Below are 21,674 nucleotides of genomic sequence, written 5' to 3'. Positions count from 1 at the left end.
CAGAAGAAGAAACTATCACGCCACTAAACTCCTCCAAGTTCTGCGGATCATAGCAAACTATATTCATGAATAAAACTGACAGTCTCTCTCGAAGCTCGTAGAGAAGCAAATGATCGAAAGCTCATTTTCGATTCGGGTTTTAGCCTGAGGGTTTTTCTACTTAACAGTTACACAAAAGAACTGAATGCTCATTAAGTAAAGGTAGCGAACTGCTTAATTTTCGTAGAAAACTAGAAAGCTATCACCAATCAAATGAAGTCCTATCATCGTGAAAGCATCTGAGAGGATGTGTTGAAATAAGCGGTTAAAGATGATCGCGCAACTTTCCAAAATACGTTCTACTTACTCTACATAGAAATTCATATCGAGCTAATCTCTGATGTCTCACATCCGTAGAACACGATTTTATCTACATACAGCGCACTCCAAATACACTTTCTTGAAAGGTTTAGAATGATAAATTTATTACAATTCCAGTATCTATATGCATATCAGAATTATATATGCCATTTTTTTTAACTAAGAAGAAAGGCGCGTGCATGAGCGAACGCCGTTTAAACGGAAAACAATGGCGTCCTTACAAGCTCTTTTTTTATCGTGCCAAGGACCTCGAAGGCTCACCCATAAGAGTTTGCTTACTGTCTAAAAGTTTTCTGTCGTTGCCTGTCGCAAATAGACCTCGGATTTAGAAAAGACTGAAAGACTGCTTGCCTTCCACAGGCTGAGCGGGTGGATTTTGTTTTCCTGGTTGCCACATTTCGGTAAATGCAACATGTCAAAAATCTTGATCAATACACGCCCATCAACCCAGGGAAGGCCGAAAGACTGCCGGCATTTAGTTTTTAGAGGTTCTCTATGTGAAAGGCATTTCGTACGGATGACCTTTACCCTCATCAAAGCGCCCATGCACTACTTCCAAGAAAGTTGCTGTCTTCGAGAGAGCCATTATAAACAGATTGGCCATTGCAACAAAAATGTGTCTTTTCCATCTTTTGCGCCAAACAGCCATAACTGCGATATTCTGAAAGCGAGTCTCGATGGCCAAGGATACGCCAGTGAAAAACCATTGAATCATCAACGCAACAGCGGTATGAATAACAAATTCCTGAAGAAGCTTTAAAAATGGAATTTTTTGTAAGTAGGTGAACTGATACAGATACGAGACGCCGTTAACAGACACAATAGCAGTTGATTCACATAACATGCTTAAAATGGCAATGTCAGCCATTAGTCTCTCACGGCGAGGAGTGCGTAAACTTCCCCAAGGAGCTAATTTTCTTTTCAAGATTACATGGCAAATATGATCAACAAAGACCACGGTGCTTCGCTCTAGAACTTCTACCGCGCCGTGGATTATTCCAAGAACAGCGATGAATGTGAGGTTAGGAATTTCTGCCTGCGTTACTCGAAACATCATCGCTGATCCAAAATACAACGGCACTAGCAAGGTGTACGAGTAGCCCGGATGAACAATTTTCTTCAAGCGTTGAGCGCAAAGTCGTAAGATTACCTTAAAGACAACTACAAAGAGAGGTGAGAAGAGTGCAACAAGGAGTTTTCCACGTTCATTTTGTTTGTTGTAAACTGGATAAATAAACACTTTTACAAAGATGGCAAAAAAGAGAGTGAAGCAGTAGGGTGTTGTCAATTTAATAAATAAAGTCGCTCTACTCGACAAGTTCCCGAAGTGATTTGTTAGAAGAAAAATTTGGCAGCATATGCTGATTAGAAATATAACATAGAGAGGAATTACAGAAAACTTGTAATGAGATATTCCAACACGATACACTGTATCCACACAGGAAAAGACAAAAGCAACAAGAATGAGTTTTCTCTTCACGCCCTTTAACTGATACGGTCGAAAAAGAAAAAGCATTCCTGCAGAGAACCACATATAAAGAAAGGCAACACCTATTACCCTACGCAAAATACCGATCCACTGTATTTTAACTGGGATTGTCTCCTTCGGGTGAAATTGCCAGTTCTGCACCGGTTCGGACGAGACGTAAGAGATCATGATATAAAAAAGGCCGAGGATAACAGCGGCTAGAAGTGAAATCAATGCGCCGATGTACATTGATTGACAAACTGTGCGAAGAACGGATGGTCTGAATCGCTTCCAAGCCATTTCATCATCTTCATTTTGCTGTTCGTCTCCATCTTCATCTGGTGAGCTCGCGTCAATAACCCGATATCTAACTCGAGAATTATCGACTGACAAGAGATCATAATTGTCGTCCGATGGCGGTGAATATTCCTGGTAAATAGGTTTATCAACGGGCTGACAATTCCACTCGCGACCCTCACTGCTTAAGCTTTCGTTATATCCAAACGTCTCCACTTCAGGCTCATCAGGGTCGTAATGCTCCGTCACGCCGCGTGTGAAGCTGAATAAAACACGGGAAAAAACTTCAATCAGCAAACTGTTAGCCATTATCCGCGTTAGAGAGTCTTTGAGTGAACACTCGAGATCTTCAATACCGAATGAACATATTTTTAATAAGCTCCAGGGTTTTAATTATAATGTTTAGAAAGCGGAAATGCTAACAAAGGAGAAACAATACTCCGACCATCTGCAGGGTAGCGAAAGTATTGACTTTTCCACTTGTTTACTAAATATTGAAGAAAAAAAATGTTGACGATTAATGTCATTTATTTATATATTTCTATCGTTTGAATTTAAACAAATGCTTATAAAGAGGTAGTCAGACTTTATTTCAGTTATAGTCCCTGTACTCTTTCTTATATCAGGCGTGACGTAATATATTGTTTTCTCTGAGGTTTAGCACATTGTTCTTTAATATCCATCACTGAATGTAGCTCTGAAAGTGGAAATACTACACCTTATTGAACAAATGAAGCACCTAGAAATCAGTTCTACGTCAATTTTAAGCTGAGAAGGTTGTCCTTAAGGCAAACACTTCTTCAATGACTTCAAGATACGTTGCGTAGAATCAGTCCCGTAAAATATCTGTCGAATTCTTTCATCATCACGGAACTTCACTTAAAACAGATTCCCATTTGTCTACCATTGAAAACGGTTAGAAAGTTTTTGCCAAATAGGCTCGAAAGCCAGATGATATCAAATGACCGTGACTCCTTTGCATGGATAACAAACTTCCTTAGCAGAAACATCCTGTCGGAAATAGGCTTTCGGTTAATATATAGATTTAGCCAAGCCTAAAAGCGGAGCTCTTGTTAGTTTATTTTCCAGCCCTTCGTTACACTGAATAAAAACTGTGATAAAACTCTTCAGCACTGGCTGTAGAAGAATTTCTTCAATGGATTGAAAGACCAGTTCGGGGGGTGGGGAGGTGGGGAAGAATTGACGAAGTCTGGAACCTGGGGACGATGTTCTCACAACTACACACATGCTAGTCAGCGGTATCTCTAGACAGCTTACGACCTTTGTCGCTGTTCTTGATGTTGTGACCAAATGTTCGAAGACAGGAAGTATTTTCGTCTTCAGATGAAGTGCATGATGTCAGCATCGGTTCAAATTATATTTTATTGAGCGTGACTTATAATTTCGGTTTGGGAAAATGAGCCAAAATTGAAAGAAATGACAGTAAAACACTTTGCGTCAAGACATTACTGGTGGATTGAGGTGTATAGGTGCAGTGAACACAGTAAGTCAGTAAAACAATACGCCAGAATCGTATGGGCTTCTCCTATATCTTCTCTTGAAGTTGCCAGGTATGACTGCTTACCCCACTGTTTTTCCCCAACGTTTCAACCTCCTGTTTAACGTAGAAAATTTTTATTTTAATTTTATTTTCATTCATTAATGAAGTCGGCTTTTCTTCCCAGTAAAGGGCTATTGTGTTTATATGATAAACAAAATAATACATGGTTGCTTGTAGATATGGAATTTCTCTTCTCGTGTTCAACTCGACATCTCACTAGTTCGCTGCGCTCACTCGAGAGCTATCGAGTTAAACACTCCAAGAGAAATTCCATATCTACGCGCGCCCATGTATTATTCTCTATTTCTCATGTTTGCAAATAATTGAATTTACTGGGAGTTGGAGTTGTTGCAACATTTTAACATGAAACGCAACAATACATTTTATTGATATGTAAAAAGTTTTCATCTGACTATCTACTGGCAAGTTTTTGTATTATATTTCAACTCAACCATTTCCCTCAACATATAAACACTATCACAAAATAATTAGTCAGGGAAATGGAAAACTTGTGGCATAAACACCATGTTTGAAATGCCATGACCATAGTAAGCTAACAGGATTGAGTAGGATGTATGTGGGAATAGGCCCTCTTGTCCGTATCAATAATTTGCTAATCACTCCTGTTGGCAATGTTTTGATGAGGCTGGGCTGTCAGGGCAAAGGAACTGAGGATTTTAGCAGGCAATGACTTTTTTACAAACCCGGAAACTATCATCGTGAAAGCCATACTTGAACTCATTCTTATTCTGATAAACTAGTTTTAAAAAAGATACTTTAATTTGACTATACTTTTATGGTCAATACCAGTCCCTTCACATGGTAAAATGTTAGGAGGATTAGAGGAAATATAATGTGTCATACATCTGCAAGATTTGATGAAATTATTTTAATTACAAGAATATTAACTGATACTAGGAGATCTAATATTAAAAAAATGTAAAAATTTGGTTGAAAAATTAGAATTCAGCACAGGCTAGATAGACAAAATTCATAGAAAAAGAAAAGTGTACTAATGAAAAAGCTGAGCAAACTTTTTTTACAACACCTGCCTGTACCTATACGGCATGTAGTAAAGTCTTTTGAAGTAGTCATAATCCCAGTTTCATATGTTGAAAACACATGCACATGCAGATTTCCTGTAAACCTATAATTTAAGCCTGTGATGACTTTGAAATTTTGATGCACTCCTCAAAAGGAGAACAAATAAATTTCATTTTTCTATTTATTCAGTTTAGGTTAGTGAGGTAAAACTGAGTCAAACATTCAAGACGTACAACGACAGGTTCAAGAAATTTTCACAACTAATTTTTAAGGTTAGCCAGTACCTGGAACAATCACTTTCACGTAAAAATTAGACCAGGTTTGTACTGATAATGCCCAACAGAACTATCTGTGATAAGAGGGCAGGTTTTCCTTTCTTTATTTAAAGAAATAATGATGTTATCATCTTTCCACAAGCTCGGTGGAAAGTGAGAGTGAATGAGACTGATGGTGACTATGTTATTTGAATAAACATCCAGAGCCAGGATAAACAGTCAGACATGGTCTGCAAAACTCTCTCATTTTAATTTTTTAACCTATTAAGCTAAAGCTTTACATTCTTGCTTTGTGATTATGTGGATACCAATTACTGGTAATTTAACTTTCATTCATCAAAATACAAAAAAATGTTCTCTTCATCTGTGTGCCCTAAACATTACAGGAAAGGAGGCAGGTCAAATCAAAAACATGAATTAAAATAAGAGGGCCCCCATTAATTTCAGTCCTAATTAAAGGAGGATCCTTGTTTTTCCAGATTCCCACCCTTTTAAACTCATATATCTTGTGACCAATTCCTTATTTCCGATGTTCAGTCTGGGTAGGACCATTGATAAGAAACACCATGCATTAATGAAAGCCTGAGCTGGTGTATTTAATGCAATCTAAATAATAATATTACATGTTACAGTATGGTAACTTACACAGCAAAATTATATAATCACACAATTCCAAACAAAGGAAGTCAGGTTATTGACTTGCCTGCTTCAACTTTTGAGGGCTTAAGGTACAGAGAATAGATATGGTAAACAGCTACAATTAATACAAAGTTGAAAGTTTGAAAGCTAAAAGATATATATTACAATCATCAGACCCTATGCATCCTAGCAAAAGAAGGGTTATTTACCACCATAACTTCTCCCAAATGTTCATGCTCACAGTAAATCAATGATTTTTGTCTCTAGGTGGTACTGTATTTACAATAGTTCTGCCGGTGTGACAGAGCATTACGACCCTGATGAGCCTGAAGTGGAGATCTTTGGATATAACGATAGCTTAAGCAGTGAGGGTCGAGAGTGGAATTGTCAGCCCGTTGATAAACCTATTTATCAGGAATATTCAATGCCATCGGACGACGATTATGATCTCTTGTCAATAAGGAATTCTCGAGCTAGATATCGGGTCATTGATGCGAGCTTACCAGTGGAAGATGAAGACGAACAGCAAGATGAAAATGACGAAATGACTTGGAAGCGATTCAGACCATCCGTTCTTCGCACAGTTTGTCAATCAATGTACATCGGCGCATTAATTTCACTTTTAACACCTGCCATCATTGGCCTTTTGTACATCATGATCTGTTACGTCTCCAACGAAACGATAAGCAACTGCCAACTTCACCCAAAGGAGACGATCCCAGTTACAATACGGTGGATCAGAACACTGTCTGACTTAATAAGTGTTGCTTTTCTTTACATGTGGTTCTTTGTAGGAATGCTTTTTCTTTTTCTTTTTCGGCCGTATCAGTTAAAGGGCGTGAAAAGAAAACTCATTCTCGTTGCTTTTGTCTTGTATTGGAATATCTCATTCCAAGCTTTCTGTGACTCAGAGGATTCCTCTCTATGTTATATTTCTAATTAGCATATGTTGGCAAGTTTATCTTCTAACAAATCACTTCCGGAACCTGTCGAGGAGAGGGACTTTATTTATAAAATTGACGACACCCTACTGCTTCACTTCCTCTCTTGCCATCTTTGTAGCAACGCTTATTTATCCAATGTACAACAAACAAACTGAGCGTGGAAAACTCCTTATTGCACTCTTCTCACCTCTCTTTGGAGTTATCTTTAAGGTAGCCTCACGAATTTGCACTCAAGGCCTGAAGAAAATTGTTCATCCGGGATACTCGTACATCTTATTGGCGCCGTTGTATTTTGGATCAGCGGTCATATTTCGCGCGATTAGAGCACAAATATCCCGCGATATTGTACGGTTATTTGGACAATTTGTTGTTTTGTGCCGTAAAAAAACCTGTTTAACCAGTCGATTGCGCGCTATCCGTTTTGCTTTTCCTGCCTTATAGGAAATGAGCAGAAAGACCTAGCAGAAAGTACTTGGATAATAAATAACTTATTAAAAGTTTTAGTGTGTAGTATCGTTGAGTATTTTTAATGGACTGAACTTCACACTTGAATATAATTTCTCATGTACTCATGCTAGAATTCAATGCAGTGAACCAAACCCCTGCTTCAGAGTTCTAAAAATAGACGTAAACCAATCTGTTCTAAAGTTTTAAACTATTCGCCAAACTTAATTAGATGCAGTGTTGGTAAACTTTTGCTCTTTTAGTACAACTGCTGGTACGCAACTGAAAAGTCCCATACTTCATCCTGAGGGGTGGGGTGAGAATTAAGAAAAGAGGTTGCACTATTGACTGTAATGTCTCATCTTTCAATTTACTTAATGTCTGAGTGGTAGAGCCAGATGGGAGAATATCTGACTCGAGATCATGACCGAGAGCCAAACATTTTCCCGTCCTTAATATTATGTGAAAACTTAATTAACTAATTGTTTTATTACACGTTTTTTGAAACAATTTGCCAAAGGAGACACTACTCACTTAGTTTGCAAAAGTTTAAGAGCAGACTTTGAACTCAACATGATAATCCAATATGTGTTGCAGATGCCGGGTTATCATTTCAACTTCATACGCCTATGTATACTGACTGAATTCTCTCCAACAAATCAGAGTTTTCATAGTTACTCTATTGTATAAAAATATTCCTTTTTACTTTGTTAATGTCAGAAAAGCAATGATAGTTGTATATTAACAGAGAATTACATTGGCGACATAAACGTTTGAACGTCCACAAAATCAGTAATTAGTTTGAAATCACTCGTTCTGTAACTACAGAATTTTACACTCAGCAAAATTAAAGCAATTAAGAACTGATTTGCTCTTCTCATTTCAAGTATTAACGATACTCCAGGCTTACATAGTATTGATATAACAATTCGATCGGTTCTCGATGCTTGGTAAACGGAACAAAATGACAACCATCACGCTTCTTTCTAGTACTTCTGCAACGCCGTGAATTATTCCAAGAGTAGCCATGGATTGTAAGCTGTCTAAGTCGGCTTGCAATACTCGAAACATAACAGCTGAACCAAAATACACCGGCACCAATAACACACACGAATATTCCGGATGTATAAACTTAACCGCTGAACGGAAATCCTTGATATTACTTTCAGAACAACTCCACCAAGCGGAGCGGAAGTAGCGATCAGAAGTTTACCTTCGTTGTTTTGTTTGATGTAAGCTGGGTATACAGAAAAAGCTGAGACGAAAGCCAGAATGTCGCTAATAAAAAAAGGTCGGGAGAATAATTTGAAAGAAAATGCAGTCGCGTAGTAGTATTTACATCTTCACTGATTCGCTTTGTTTTCTTTTGTGTTTATTCTCATTCATTAGCTTTTGTGTTCATTGAGCCATTTCCCAATGTTTCCGTGAGGTTCGCTCACTCAAATGGCCGGTACAATCAAGAATGTCGCTCTCGGCTTATAGCCGATGGTTTTGCTTTTTCTTTTGGACAATACGAGTCTGTTGGAAGGTCTCTAGCTTTTAGGGTTTCGGCTTATAGCCAAAATCGGCTTGTAGGTGGAGAAATACAATAGATTGAAATTAAAATAAAATCAGACCTGCGTAACCTAGACAATATCCTTAAATTTTCAGATTTCATTCGAAACTAAAAATTAGTTAATACTAAAAGAGAATTTATTGTATTCTTCGCGAGCTTATTCATCTCACGGTGGGGGCTGAAGCAGACCATCCAAGATTCTTCTCACATATTATACGTACGTCAGACCAAATGATTATATCGATCATATTTACTTAAATGCTCATAATTTTGAGATTCATTCGAAACTGTATGATATATCAACAACTGAAAGTTAATATAGAGCATTTATTGTATCCTTCGCAAGCTAATTTATCTCACGGCGGGAGCTGAATCAGACCATCCAAGATTCTTCTTAGATATAATACGTATGTCAGGACAAATAATTATATCGATCAAATTTACTCTAATGCTCACATAGTTCCGTGATCTTGCCGCTTTTGATCTTAAAGCCTTTTTAAATATACCTCATACGGAAGCAAGTTATACTATGATGATATTAGCCAGTTCGGCACATTCTATTCTATCAGCATTGCCATAACGTCAATCGTGCCAATGTCGGGCTAAATTCTCTAACCAACAAAACAACTTATTTTGGGTCTTTGAAACTTCTAGAGGAAATTATATTGTTACATCTTTGAAAGGAAATTATTATTTGATGTAAATATCCGAACAAGGATAATTTTGTACAAAAAGATTCACATGTAAAATCAGCTATAGTTATTCCTTTCATAGGAAAAGATTATTAAGTGAGCTACATACATAATGTTGCAGTCAAAGGAGAGTAATTTCGTTCCATTACGATATTATGGTGAACCTGGTGCACTAATTTGTGCTCTGATGGTGGTGTCTGTATCAAGAAGGGTTACTTCTTTACATTTCGGCTACATAAACGTGTTTACCGCTGAATACCAGTTGATTGAGTTGAAAGGCTGTGGCCCAAAAGGCATCATGTAAGGTTGGGTATTATCACCAAAGCGAACATGAAAAACGTTTATGAAGTATGAAATATGCATTCAACCACAGTGCCAATGACACCGCATTGACAATAGCCACAAGTGTGTGTCTCTTCCATTTTCTTTCCAAACAGCCATGGTAGCCATGCATGTCCTGATAACTCTTTGCCGAAAAAAATCAGTATTTTTAGAGAGTGATTTTTAGATAAGAGGTTTTTAGTGAAATGTTTGGCTTAAAGAACAAAGTTCTTAGGCTAAAATTGGCGTAGAAGTGATTGATATTCTCAGTGATCATGAGGAGTAGTATTTACTTTCAGAGCTACACTCAGAACAATGCGCCTAATATCAGACAAACAAAGGAATACGTCCCGCCTGATATAATACCGAGTGCAACGTCCATTGGTGAAATTACATCTGATAATCTCCAGAGTAACATCAGTATTTATCACTGACTAATCGTTGTCATCTTGTCTCTTCAGCTTTCATTGGACAAGTGGAGTAGTCAATACTTTCGCTAACATGCAGATGTCCGGAGTATTGTTTCTGCTTTGTGAGCACTTTTGCTTTCAAAAAATCATACTAAAAAAACCTGGAGCTTACTCGAAACATGTTCATTCGGTATCGAAGACCTCAAGTGTGCACTCGAAGACTCTGTAACGCGGACAATGACCAACAGTTTGGTGATTGAAGTTTTTGCCCGTGTTTTATTCAGCTTCACGCGCGGCGTGACAGAGCATTACGACCCTGATGAGCCTGAAATGGAGACCTTTGGATATAACGATAGCTTAAGCAGTGAGGGTCGAGAGTGGAATTGTCAGCCCGTTGATAAACTTATTTATCAGGAATATTCACTGCCTTCAGACGACGATTATGATCTCATGTCAGTTGGTAATTCTCGAGTTAGATATCGGCTCATTGACGCGAGCTCACCGGATGAAGATGAAGACGATCAGCAAAATGAAGATGATGAAATGGCTTGGAAGCGATTCAGACCATCCGTTCTTCGCACAGTTTGTCAATCAATGTACATCGGCGCATTAATTTCACTTCTATCAGCTGTTATCCTCGGCCTTTTTTACATCACGATCGCTTACCTCTCGTACGAAACGGAACGCAAGTGCCAATTTCAACCAAAGGAGACAATCCCAGTTAAAATACAGTGGATCAGAACATTGTCTGAGGTGATGGGTGTTGCCTTTCTTTACATGTGGTTCTTTTTAGGAATGGTTTTTCTTTTTCGACCGTATCAGTTAAAGGGAGTGAAAAGAAAACTTATTCTTGTTGCTTTTGTTCTGTTCTGTGTGGATACAGTATATCGTGTTGTCCTTCAAGTCTTTGGAATATCTCATTCCAAGCTTTCTGTGACTCAAAGGATTCCTCTCTTCGTTATATTTCTAATTAGCATATGTTGGCAAGTTTATCTTCTGACAAATCACTTCCGGAACCTGTCGAGTAGAGCGACTTTGTTCATAAAATTGACGACACCCTACTGCTCCACCTTCTTTCTTGCCATCTTTGTAGTAACGTTTATTTATCCAATGTACAACAAACAAACTGAACATGGAAAACTCCTTATTGCACTCTTCTCACCTCTCTGTGCAGTTATCTTTAAGGTAGTCTCACGACTTTGCACTCAACGCTTGAAGAAAATTGCTCATCCGGGATACTCCTACATCGTGTTAGTGACGTTGTATTTTGGATCAGCGATCATGTTTCGAGTAATACAGGCAGAACTTGATAACCTCAAACTCATCGCTTTTCTCGGAATGATTCACGGCGCGGTAGAAGTTGTAGAACGAAGTGCCATGGTCTTCATTGATCATATTTGTCATGTAATCTTGAAAAGAAAATCAGCTCCCTGGGGAAGTTATCGCACTCCTCGCCGTGAGAGACTAATGGCTGATATCGTTATCATAAGCATGTTGTCTGAATCAACTGGTATTGTGTGTGTTAACGGATTGTTGTACGTATACCAATTCATTTACTTACAAAACATTTCATTGTTGAAGCTGCTTCAGGAATTTGTTATACGTACCTCAGTTCCGCTGGTTATTGAATGGTTTTTCACAGGCGTATCCCTGGCAATCGAGACTCGCTTTCAGAATATCGCGGTTATGGCTGTTTGGCGCAAAAGATGGAAAAGACACATTTTGGTTGCGATAACTTACCTGGTTCCACTAGCTATTTGGACGACAGCAAACCTCTTGGAAGTTGTGCATGGGCGCTTTGATGAGTCTAAAGGTCACCATTGCAAAATGCCCTTTTCATAGAGAACTTCTAAAAACTAAATATCGGCTGTCTTTCAGCCTTTCTTGTGTTAATTGACTTGTGGTGGTGTCAGAGATTGTTGACATATTACACGGTTATTATTATCCAACTGCTAAAAGTAGAGTACAAATAACGCGCGAATAGAGCACAAATATCCTGCGATATTGGACGGTTATTTGGACAGTTAATTATTTTGTGCTCTAAAAAAAACCTGTTTAACCAGTCGATTGCGCGCGCTACGCTTCTCTATCCGCTTCGCTTTTGTCGCCTCTTAGGAGATGAACAGAAAGACTTAGCAGAAAGCAGTTGGATAATAAATAACTTATTGAACGTGTGTAGTATCGCTGAGTAATTTTACTCGTTGTTTGTATTTTGACTCACCCTACGGGCTCGACTTAAATCTCATGAGGTTCTTAAAATCAATATACTGAACTTCACACTTGAATATAATTTCTTATGCACTCATGCTAGAATGCAACGTAGTGAAGCAAACCCCTGCTTCAGAGTTTTGGGATCGAAAAGAATTTTATAATACGATTCGCTGTCATTAATAGTGACCTTCAATATTACGGAAAATAGACTTGAACCAATCTTTTCTTAAGTTTTAGACTATTCGCCAGACTTAGTTAGATGTAGTGTTGGTAAACTTTTGCCCTTTAAGTACAACTGTTAGTGTATAACTGAAAAGTCCTGCACTTCATCCTGAGGGGTGGGGTGAGGGTTAAGAAACAAGGATGCACTATTGACTTTAATGTCTCATCTTCCAATTTACTTAATGACTGAGTGGAAGAGCCAGACAGGAGAATATTTGACTCGAGATCATGACCGAGAGCCAAACATTTTCCTGTCCATCATATTATGCGAAAACTTAAGTAATTGTTTTATTATACATTTTTTTGGAAACAATCTGCCAAGAAAGACACTTCTCTCTGAGTTTACAAAAGTTTGAGAACATTTCACGGACGAGGGGCATGGAAACTAGGAAGACTTTGAACTCAACTTAGTAACCCAATATCTGCTGCAGATACTGGGTTATCCCGTCAACTTCACACGCCTATGTATAATGACTGAATTCTCTCAACCAATCGGGGTTTTCATAGTTACTCTAATGTATAACAATATTCCTTATTACTTTATTAATGTCAGAATAGCGATAGTTGTTGTGTATTGACAGATAATTATATTGACGATATAAACGTTTGAACGTCCACAAATCAACAATTAGTTTGCAAAAACTCGTTCTGTAACTATAGAATTTAACACTCAACAAAATTAAAGCAATTAAGAACTGATTTTTACATATGATCCACCGCATGTGGTAAACAAATATCATGTTTAACTCATTTTTCCGCAAGGTTTGTTCTTGTCATTATGTAGTTTCATTAAATTGACCGAAATGAACCATATTGTATTTGTTTGCCAAGGATTAGACATACAATTCTGTAGATATTGTTGTAAGAGTAGTTTTTTTTGCTGATACTTTTTTTTTTTTTATCAGAGGGAACGGTAACGAATCCTGCAATCTGATTGGTTCTTTACCCGGTCAGTATTTTCCTATCTCTGCCCACGGGCCACGGTAACGCTTTGGTGAGTCGTCGAGTTTATCCCTATTTTCCCTACCATTCCTACTTTACATTTTTCATAAATATATCTCGTTTTTCCGGCTGGGCAGTATTTTTAAGCAAAGACGTTGATCACAACCTCAAGCCGATAAATAACTCATTAATTCTGTCTTTTCGCTCCTTCAAATCACTTTGGTTGACAGAAAATATTGGTTTCAAAATGAATTTGTATTAGCAATAGTGTCATTACGTGACAAGCGGCCTAAAAACCGTCAATAATTAATTTTAATCATTCACAAAAAGTACCTAGAAAGTTAAAACATGAGGTATTTGGTTAAAGTTGAACTAATCAGTGAAAAAAGGCCGCATTGAATCTTCTCGTTTCTCGTTTGAGTGTATCATTCGAATTTAGTTTTTGTGGAGGAAAGACCAGATTTACACACGCCATTGTAGCAAACAAATTAAACGAGCAAACTCTCACAACTTCAAAACAAAAAATTTGAATTTACTTACAATTACTTTCCTCGCCGTTTCCTTAAAAAACAGAGGTAAATCTTCGTACATGAATTAATCGTCGATGAGGGTGAATAGTACTTCCCGTTTGATTAGAAACTCAGTGTTTTTGAAGAAAACATTGTCGTGACAGTCCTTGCCAAACTAGTTTCACTGTTTTTCAAAAGTGTACATGCGCTTTTTTTTCTTACGCACTCTCTAATTGACAGGTGTCAGATGTTGACAGATACTTGTAAAGATAATGTTTCAAAGTTTGTTTGGAAGCCTTTTAAATCACCTTTATAATTACGCAAATGAAAATGTGTCAGTGAAGTATCTCTCTTTAATTTGCATCACCTCTATTTTAACTAACATCTACTCGCTCAAAAACTGTTCTGTTTATGGAAGATCTTGCCGTATTTACAACCCTAAATCATCCGGGTTCTTTCGGAAAGAATTTCGTTAAGTTAGAAAAATAAATAAATATATTATTTACCGCCAAGGGTCGATCCGTATGGTGAAAAACTGTGACCTCGATCTTGAAAATGCTGCATTTTCAAGACCTCGGTCACAGTTTTCCACCACACGAACCTCCCAGCCGGCAAATAACATATACATCTTTTTGTTAAATATTAGAATTCGAGGTTTTCTGTGTTGTGAATATTTGTAACAATTGTTTAATTAAGAACTGATGTAACTAGGCGAATACTACTTTGGTTAATTGGTAATAAAATGGTTTGAAAAAAAATGTAATGTAAAAGCTTTTATTACTTGCGTCATGTAAATTATGGTAATTGAACTGAGTGGAGTGCAATTCGGGTTGAAATCATACGCGTGATTTCAAAATCGAACGAGCACGTAGCGCCAGTTCGATTTGAAATCACAAGTATGATTTCAGACCAAAATTGCACGATATGAGGTTCAATTACCACTTTATTACATCCATTTTGAAATTGCCCAAATACAGAACTTAGTCAGTTCAAATATTTTATTGATGCAGTGCTAAGCCGGTTTGAAATTAAATTCATCCACTTTTTTGGGGGGTGAGGGGGAATAAGTGATTGATGGAACCTCTTCGAAATCGTTCAAAGGCAAGGGAGCCTAGAGCCAAGGAAAATATGAGGAGCTAGAAAAATAATTGTGCTTATAGACGTCTTAATGGTTAACAGGGTTAAACACCGATGAATATAGGAATACATAACATTTTCCGCACGATAATCGAACGGCAAATACGAAAAAATGCGTGGGAATAACCGAGTGGTGAATCGCCAATAACAACGCGTTTTCTCAACGCAAATAGCCACAAACGCTAAAAAACATCGTATTTCATCATGTTGACCGGCCCGTGAACGTTGGACGACACGTGGTTTTCACGCGTTTTCTACGCATTTACTGTCCTAGAAAATGGAAGAAAATGCATTGCATTCGACGTAAAACTTCTGTGAAAACAATGTTTTGATACTGGAAAACAACAGTAAACAACAAAATACAAACCGTTTTCCCATCTTTTAACCGCGCTCTGAACACCAGGAAAACAGTTGTTTTCGTAGAGTTAACTTCGAGGGAAAACTGCACGATAATGGAACGAATACCCGATTCGCTGACTCGACAACAACGGGAAACTCTGGATTTTCTTTTTCGGAAAATGTCAGAAAATGCGTGAATAATGCCGCGTTTTCAAATAGTCGCAACTTGTTTTCCGAACGGGTGAACACAATATTTTTTGCAGTGTTCTCAGTTTAGGTATTAACAATACTCCAGGCTTACATCGTATTGATATAACATTTTGATCGATTCACGTTACCTATTGGTTAATCGATACAATAGAAGCTAGAAAACGCAAAGAAGAAAACGCCGAGGCCGATTGACTCGTACAATATGCTTATGATGGAAGTATCAGCCATTAGTATCTCGCGGCGAGGAGTGTGAAAACTTCCCCAGGGAGCTGATTTTCTTTTCTAGACCACGTGAAGGTGCACGCTTGCATACACTGGAAGAGAATCATTTTGCTTACTTTGTTAAACACGTGGTCAATTCTCAAAAGCCCTTAAGGCCACTTCGCTTGAAAGCACAGCTTATGACACGAACCAACTCATGAAACAAATAATTAAATATTTTTGTCTATAACTGAATAATATAGCGGTCTGTATTTTAAGTCTGAGTTTTAATGAACACAGGCAGGTTTAACAACTATGGCAGTAACTCTTGGAAAAATAACTAGTGACCAAAACATATATCCGTTCATATCTCGATGTTTCTGCATCTCTGAATTCTCAGGAACTAGATTTAAAGTGGACGATTCGTTTTAGATAAAGTGTGCCCCCTTACCAGCCTCTCTATACAGCGCATGTATGAAGAACAGAAGAAGAAACTATCACGTCACTAAACTCTTCCGAGTTCTGCGGATCATAGCAAACTGTATTCATGAATAAAACTGACATTCTCTCGAGTCAACAGAAGCTCGTAGAGAAGAAAATGACCGAAAGCTCATTTTCGATTCGAGTTTTTTCCTGAGGGTTTTTCTACTTAACAGGTACACAAAAGAACTGAATGCTCGTTGAATAAAGGTATCGAACTGTTTAATTGCCGTAGAAAATTAGAAAACAATTACCAAACAAATGAAGTCCTGTCATCGTGAAAGCATCTGAAAGGATGTGTTGAAATAAGTGGTTAAAGATGATCGCGTAAGTTTCGAAAATACTATCAACTTACTCTACGTATAAATTCATATCCAGCTAATCTCTGATGTCTCACATCCGTAGTACACGATTTTATCTACATACAGCGCACTCCAAATACACTTTCTTGAAAGGTTTCGAATGATAAATTTTCTACAATTCCTGTATCTACATGCATATAAGAATACACTTTCTATATGCATATCAGAATTAAGTATTAGGACTTGCCATTTTTTAAGAAGAAAGGTGTGTGCATGAGCGAACGCCGTGTAAACGGAAAACAATGGCGTCCTTACAAGCTCTTTTTTTATCATGCCCAGGACCTCGCATGCTTGTTGTCTAAAAGTTCTCTTTCGTCGCCTGTCGCAAATATACCTTGGATTCAGAAAAGACTAAAAGACTGCTTGCCTTTCACAAGCTGAGTGGGTCGATTTTGTTCTCCTCGTTGCCAGGTTTCGGTGACTGCAACGTGTCAATAATCTTGAGCAGTACACGCCCACTTCAGGTTCATCAGAGTCGTAATGCATGGAACTGTTTAATTACGGTGGAAAATTAGAAAACTATAAGCAAACGCAGAAATTATTTATTAGGATAGCGAATTCCTTTCATTATGAAAGCACATGAAAGGATATTTTGACATATCAAGTGGTTACTTTTTGAACAAAACTAAAAAAAATGACTAGGGTCTTCATAGGCCCTTTGGATTGAAAATTTTCGCTATACTGGCTCAATTAGCATTGGATATTGATGCACAATGCATCTGAAATCAGGAAAAATAAAATATTTTATCTCAACACATTACTAGGGAGAGCGATCATCATTGAAAAAAACTTATGGCAGCTTACCTAGAAATAATAAATGGACATTGGGAAGCCTCAGTTTAAGTTGGCCGATCGTTGTTATTTTCAATTACTTCGTAAATGTTCACTGAACATCACTGAAGCAGTGAAATCTAGAAACTTCCGTTTCTTGTTACACTGAAATGTAATGGAAGCTTTTTCACTCTGTCCTCAAGATTCCAGCAACAATTCTCCTTACTGTCTGCTATTTTGTTTATCTGAGAATTTTTTGTTAAATAAAACAAGTTTCTTTATTAATATTCTTCAAATTATTGACCGAAAGCTTATTTTCGATACGGTGTTTGCGCCAACAACTCACACAAAAGGGTAAAGAGCTCATTTGGCAAATACTTTCGAATCGTTTCAATCATCGTGGACAAATGGATAACGATTTGCATACGTAAGCATTGTGCAACGAGGAAGTGAAGTTCCGTCATACACGAAAATTATCTCTTTGCTAAAGAGATCAGTATTTTTCGAGACTGGTTGTTAAATAAGAGGTCTTTGATGCAATGTTTGCTTTACAGAACAAAGTTTGTGGGCTAAAATTGGCGTAAAAGTGATTGATATTCTATTTGTTCAATGAGGTGCGGTAATTTACTTTCAGATCTACTCTGTCGTCTCACAATCTCTAGAAAAAAAAATCAGTATTTATTACTGACTAATCGTTGTCATCTTATCTCTTATCTCTGATTTTCACTCAGTTCAGTACAGTGGTGGATTCTTCTAGTCGACACTTGGCCTGTTTCTGTGTAATGCAAATGAGGTTTTTATACCAGATCCCTTCACAGGGCTAGACGTACGGCTTTTGCTTTGTTAGCGCTCTCACTAAACTTTCATACTAAAAAAACTGGAGCTTATTCGAAACCTGTTCATTAGATGTCAACGAGCTGAAGTATTCACTCTGACTACCTCTTTATAAGGATATATTTAAAATTCAAACGATAGAAATACATATCATTAATAATATTGACAGTCAACATCTCTTTTTCCCAAATTTTCAGTGAACAAGTGGAGTAGTCAATACTTTCGCCAACATTCAGATGGCCGAAGTATTATTTCTGCTTTGTTGGCACTTTCACTTCCAAAACATGATACTAAAAAACCTGCGGCTTATTCGAAACATGTTCATTCGATATCGAAGATCTCAAGTGTTTACTCGAAGACTCTCTAACGTGGATAATGACTAACAGTTTTCTGATGGAAGTTTTTGCCCGTGTTTTATTCAGCTTCACACAAGGCGTGACAGAGCATTACGACCCCGATGAGCCTGAAGTGGAGTTCTTTGGATATAACGATAGCTTAAGCAGTGAGGGTCGAGAGTGGAATTGTCAGCCCGTTGATAAACCTATTTATCAGGAATATTCACCGCCGTCGGACGACGATTATTATCTCTTCTCAGTCGGTAATTCTCGAGTTAGGTATCGGGTCATTGACGCGAGCTCGCCTGACGAAGATGGAGACGAACAGCAAGATGAAGATAACGAAATGGCTTGGAAGCGATTCAGACCATCCATTCTTCGCACAGTTTGTCAATCAATGTACATCGGTGCATTAATTTCACTTTTAACTCCAGCCATCTTTGGCCTTTTTTACGTCATGATCTGTTACGTCTCTTATGAAATAGTACTCAACTGCCAATTTCACCGGAATGAGACAATCCCAGTTAAAATACAGTGGATCAGAACATTGTCTGCCGTGATAGGTGTTGCCTTTCTTTACATGTGGTTCTTTGTAGGAATGATTTTTCTTTTTCGACCGTATCAGTTAAATGGCGTGAAAAGAAAACTCATTCTTGTTGCTTTTGTCCTTTTCTGTGTGGATGCAATGTATCGTGTTGTCCTTCAAGTCTTTGGAATATCTCATTCCCAGCTTTCTGTATTTCAGAAGATTCCTCTCAACATTATATTCCTAATGAGTATATGTTGCCAAGTTTATCTTCTAACAAATCACTTCCGGATCCTGTCAAGTACAACGAGTCTATTTATAAAATTAACGACACCCTACTGCTTCACTTTCTTTCTTGGCATCTTTGCAGCATCGTTTATTTACCCAATATACAACAAACAAACTGAACATGGAAAACTTCTTATTGCACTCTTCTCACCTCTCTTTGGAATTATCTTTAAGGTAATTTTACGACTTTGCACTCAACGGTTGAAGAAAATTACTCATCCAGGATATTCGTACATCTTGTTAGTGCCATTGTATTTTGGATCAGCAATCATGTTTCGAGTAATGTAGGCTGGACTTGAAAACCTCAAATTTATCGCTATTCTTGGAATAATCCACGGGGCGGTAGAAGTGCTAGAACGAAGCGCCATGGTCTTCATTGATCATGTTTGTCATGTGATCTTGAAAAGAAAATCAGCTCCTTGGGGAAGTTTTCGCACACCTCGCCGAGAGAGACTAATGGCTGATATCGTTATCATAAGCATGTTGTATGAATCAACTGCTATTGTGTGTGTTAACGGATTGTTGTACGTATACCAATTCACTTACTTACAAAACATTCCACTTTTAAAGCTGCTTCAGGAATTTGCAATTTATACCTCAGTTCCACTGGCTGTTGAATGGTTTTTCACCGGCGTATCCTTGGCCATCGAGACTCGCTTTCAGAATATAGCAGTTATGGCTGTTTGGCGCAAAAGATGGAAAAGACACATTTTGGTTGCGATGACTAACCTGGTTCCCTTGGTTATTTGGACAACAGCAAATCTCTTAGAAGTTGTGCATAAGCGCTTTGATGAGTCTAAAGGTCACCCTTGCAAAATGCCCTTTACATAGAGAACTTCTGAAAACTAAATGCCGGCTGCCTTGTGTTAATTGACTTGTGTTGGTGTCAGAGATTGTTGACATATTACACCTACAGGTTATTACTATCTAACTTCTCAAAGTAGAGCACAAATAAGGCACGAATAGAGCACAATTCTCCTGCGATATTGTACGGTTATTTGGACAGTTGGTTGTTTTGTGCTCTAAAAAAAAACCTGTTTAACCAGTCGATTGCGCACTACGCTTCTTTAGCCGTTTTGCTTTTCCCGCCTTATAAGAAATGAGCAGAAAGACGTAGCAGAGCGTAGTTGGATAATAAATAACTTAGACGTTTTGGTGTGTGGTATCCCTGAGTATTTTTAAATCTCATGAGATTCTTAAAATTAATATACTGAACTTCAGATTTGAACATAATTTCTTATGCACTCATGCTAAAATTTAACGCAGTGAACCAAACCCCTGCTTTAGAGTTTTAAAAGTAGACTTAAACCAATCTGTTCTGAAGTTTTAAACTATTCGTCAAACTTAATTAGATGCAGTGTTGGTTAACTTTTGCCCTTTAAGTACAACTGCTGATGCGCAACTGAAAAGTCCCATACTTCATCCTGAAGGGTTGGGTGATGGTTAATAAACGAGGTTGTGCTATTGACTGTAATGTCTCATCTTTCAATTTACTTAATGTCTGAGTGGAAGAGCCAGATGGGAGAATATTTGACTCGAGATCATGACCGAGAGCCAAACATTTTCCCGTCCTTAATATTATGTGAAAACGTAATTAAGTAATTGTTTTATTACACATTTTTTGAAACAATCTGCCAATGGAGACACTTCTCACTGAGTCTGCAAAAGTTTGAGAGCACTTCACGGACGAGGAGCTTGGAAACTAGGCAGACTTTGAACTCCACATGATAACCCAATATCTGCTGCAGATATTGGGTTATCATGTCAACTTCACACGCCTATGTATAATGACTGAATTCTCTCAACAAATCAGAGTTTTCATAGTTACTCTAATATATAGTAATATTCCTTATTACTTTGTTAATGTAGGGAAAGCAATGATTGTTGTACATTAACAGAGAATTACATTGGCGATATAAACGTTTGCATGTCCACAAAATCAATAATTACTTTGAAATCACTCGTTCTGTAACTACGGAATTTTACACTCAGCAAAATTAAAGCAACTAAGAACTGATTTACTCTTCTCATTTCAAGTATTGACGATACTCCAGGCTTATATCTCATTATACACATCCAAAACTCATCCAAGAACTCTAGATCTTTTAAAAAATCCATTAGAATAAAATTAATCGAAATTCTAGAAACTGAAAACTCCTATGTTGACATAGATACTCTAATTAATAAGATGAAAGATTAATTACTAACTGTAATTACCTTTAGTCTGTAGTTTTCCTCTTTACATATTATCCCAATACCTAGATGTTTGTAAGCACGAAGATTAATGTCTGCACATG

General features: G+C 37.6%; 2 protein-coding genes and 1 pseudogene across 2 annotated transcripts; 2 read left to right on the top strand and 1 right to left on the bottom strand.

The window, feature by feature from the left end:
• Positions 1-853: 853 nt before the first annotated feature.
• On the bottom strand, positions 854-2,434 carry LOC131771868 (uncharacterized). Its single transcript, XM_059087736.2, has one exon. The coding sequence runs from the start codon at positions 2,432-2,434 to the stop codon at positions 854-856; it is 1,581 nt and encodes a 526-aa protein (XP_058943719.2).
• A 7,620-nt stretch (positions 2,435-10,054) lies between these two features.
• LOC131788287 (uncharacterized) lies at positions 10,055-12,011 on the top strand. Its single transcript, XM_066171324.1, has one exon. The coding sequence runs from the start codon at positions 10,248-10,250 to the stop codon at positions 11,850-11,852; it is 1,605 nt and encodes a 534-aa protein (XP_066027421.1). The 5' UTR covers positions 10,055-10,247; the 3' UTR covers positions 11,853-12,011.
• Positions 12,012-18,603: 6,592 nt separating this feature from the next.
• LOC131788276 (uncharacterized) lies at positions 18,604-20,208 on the top strand (annotated as a pseudogene).
• Positions 20,209-21,674: the final 1,466 nt, after the last annotated feature.

Source organism: Pocillopora verrucosa, chromosome 8 (genome assembly GCF_036669915.1).
Source record: "Pocillopora verrucosa isolate sample1 chromosome 8, ASM3666991v2, whole genome shotgun sequence".
Taxonomy (NCBI): Eukaryota; Metazoa; Cnidaria; class Anthozoa; order Scleractinia; family Pocilloporidae; genus Pocillopora; species Pocillopora verrucosa.
Note: the sequence above shows the minus strand (reverse complement) of the source record. Positions and strands in the feature narration are given on the sequence as shown.

Coding starts and splice junctions, on each gene's coding strand:
- LOC131771868 (XM_059087736.2), bottom strand. CDS start 2,434: ATGGCTAACAGTTTGCTGATTGAAGTTTTTTCCCGTGTTTTATTCAGC.
- LOC131788287 (XM_066171324.1), top strand. CDS start 10,248: ATGACCAACAGTTTGGTGATTGAAGTTTTTGCCCGTGTTTTATTCAGC.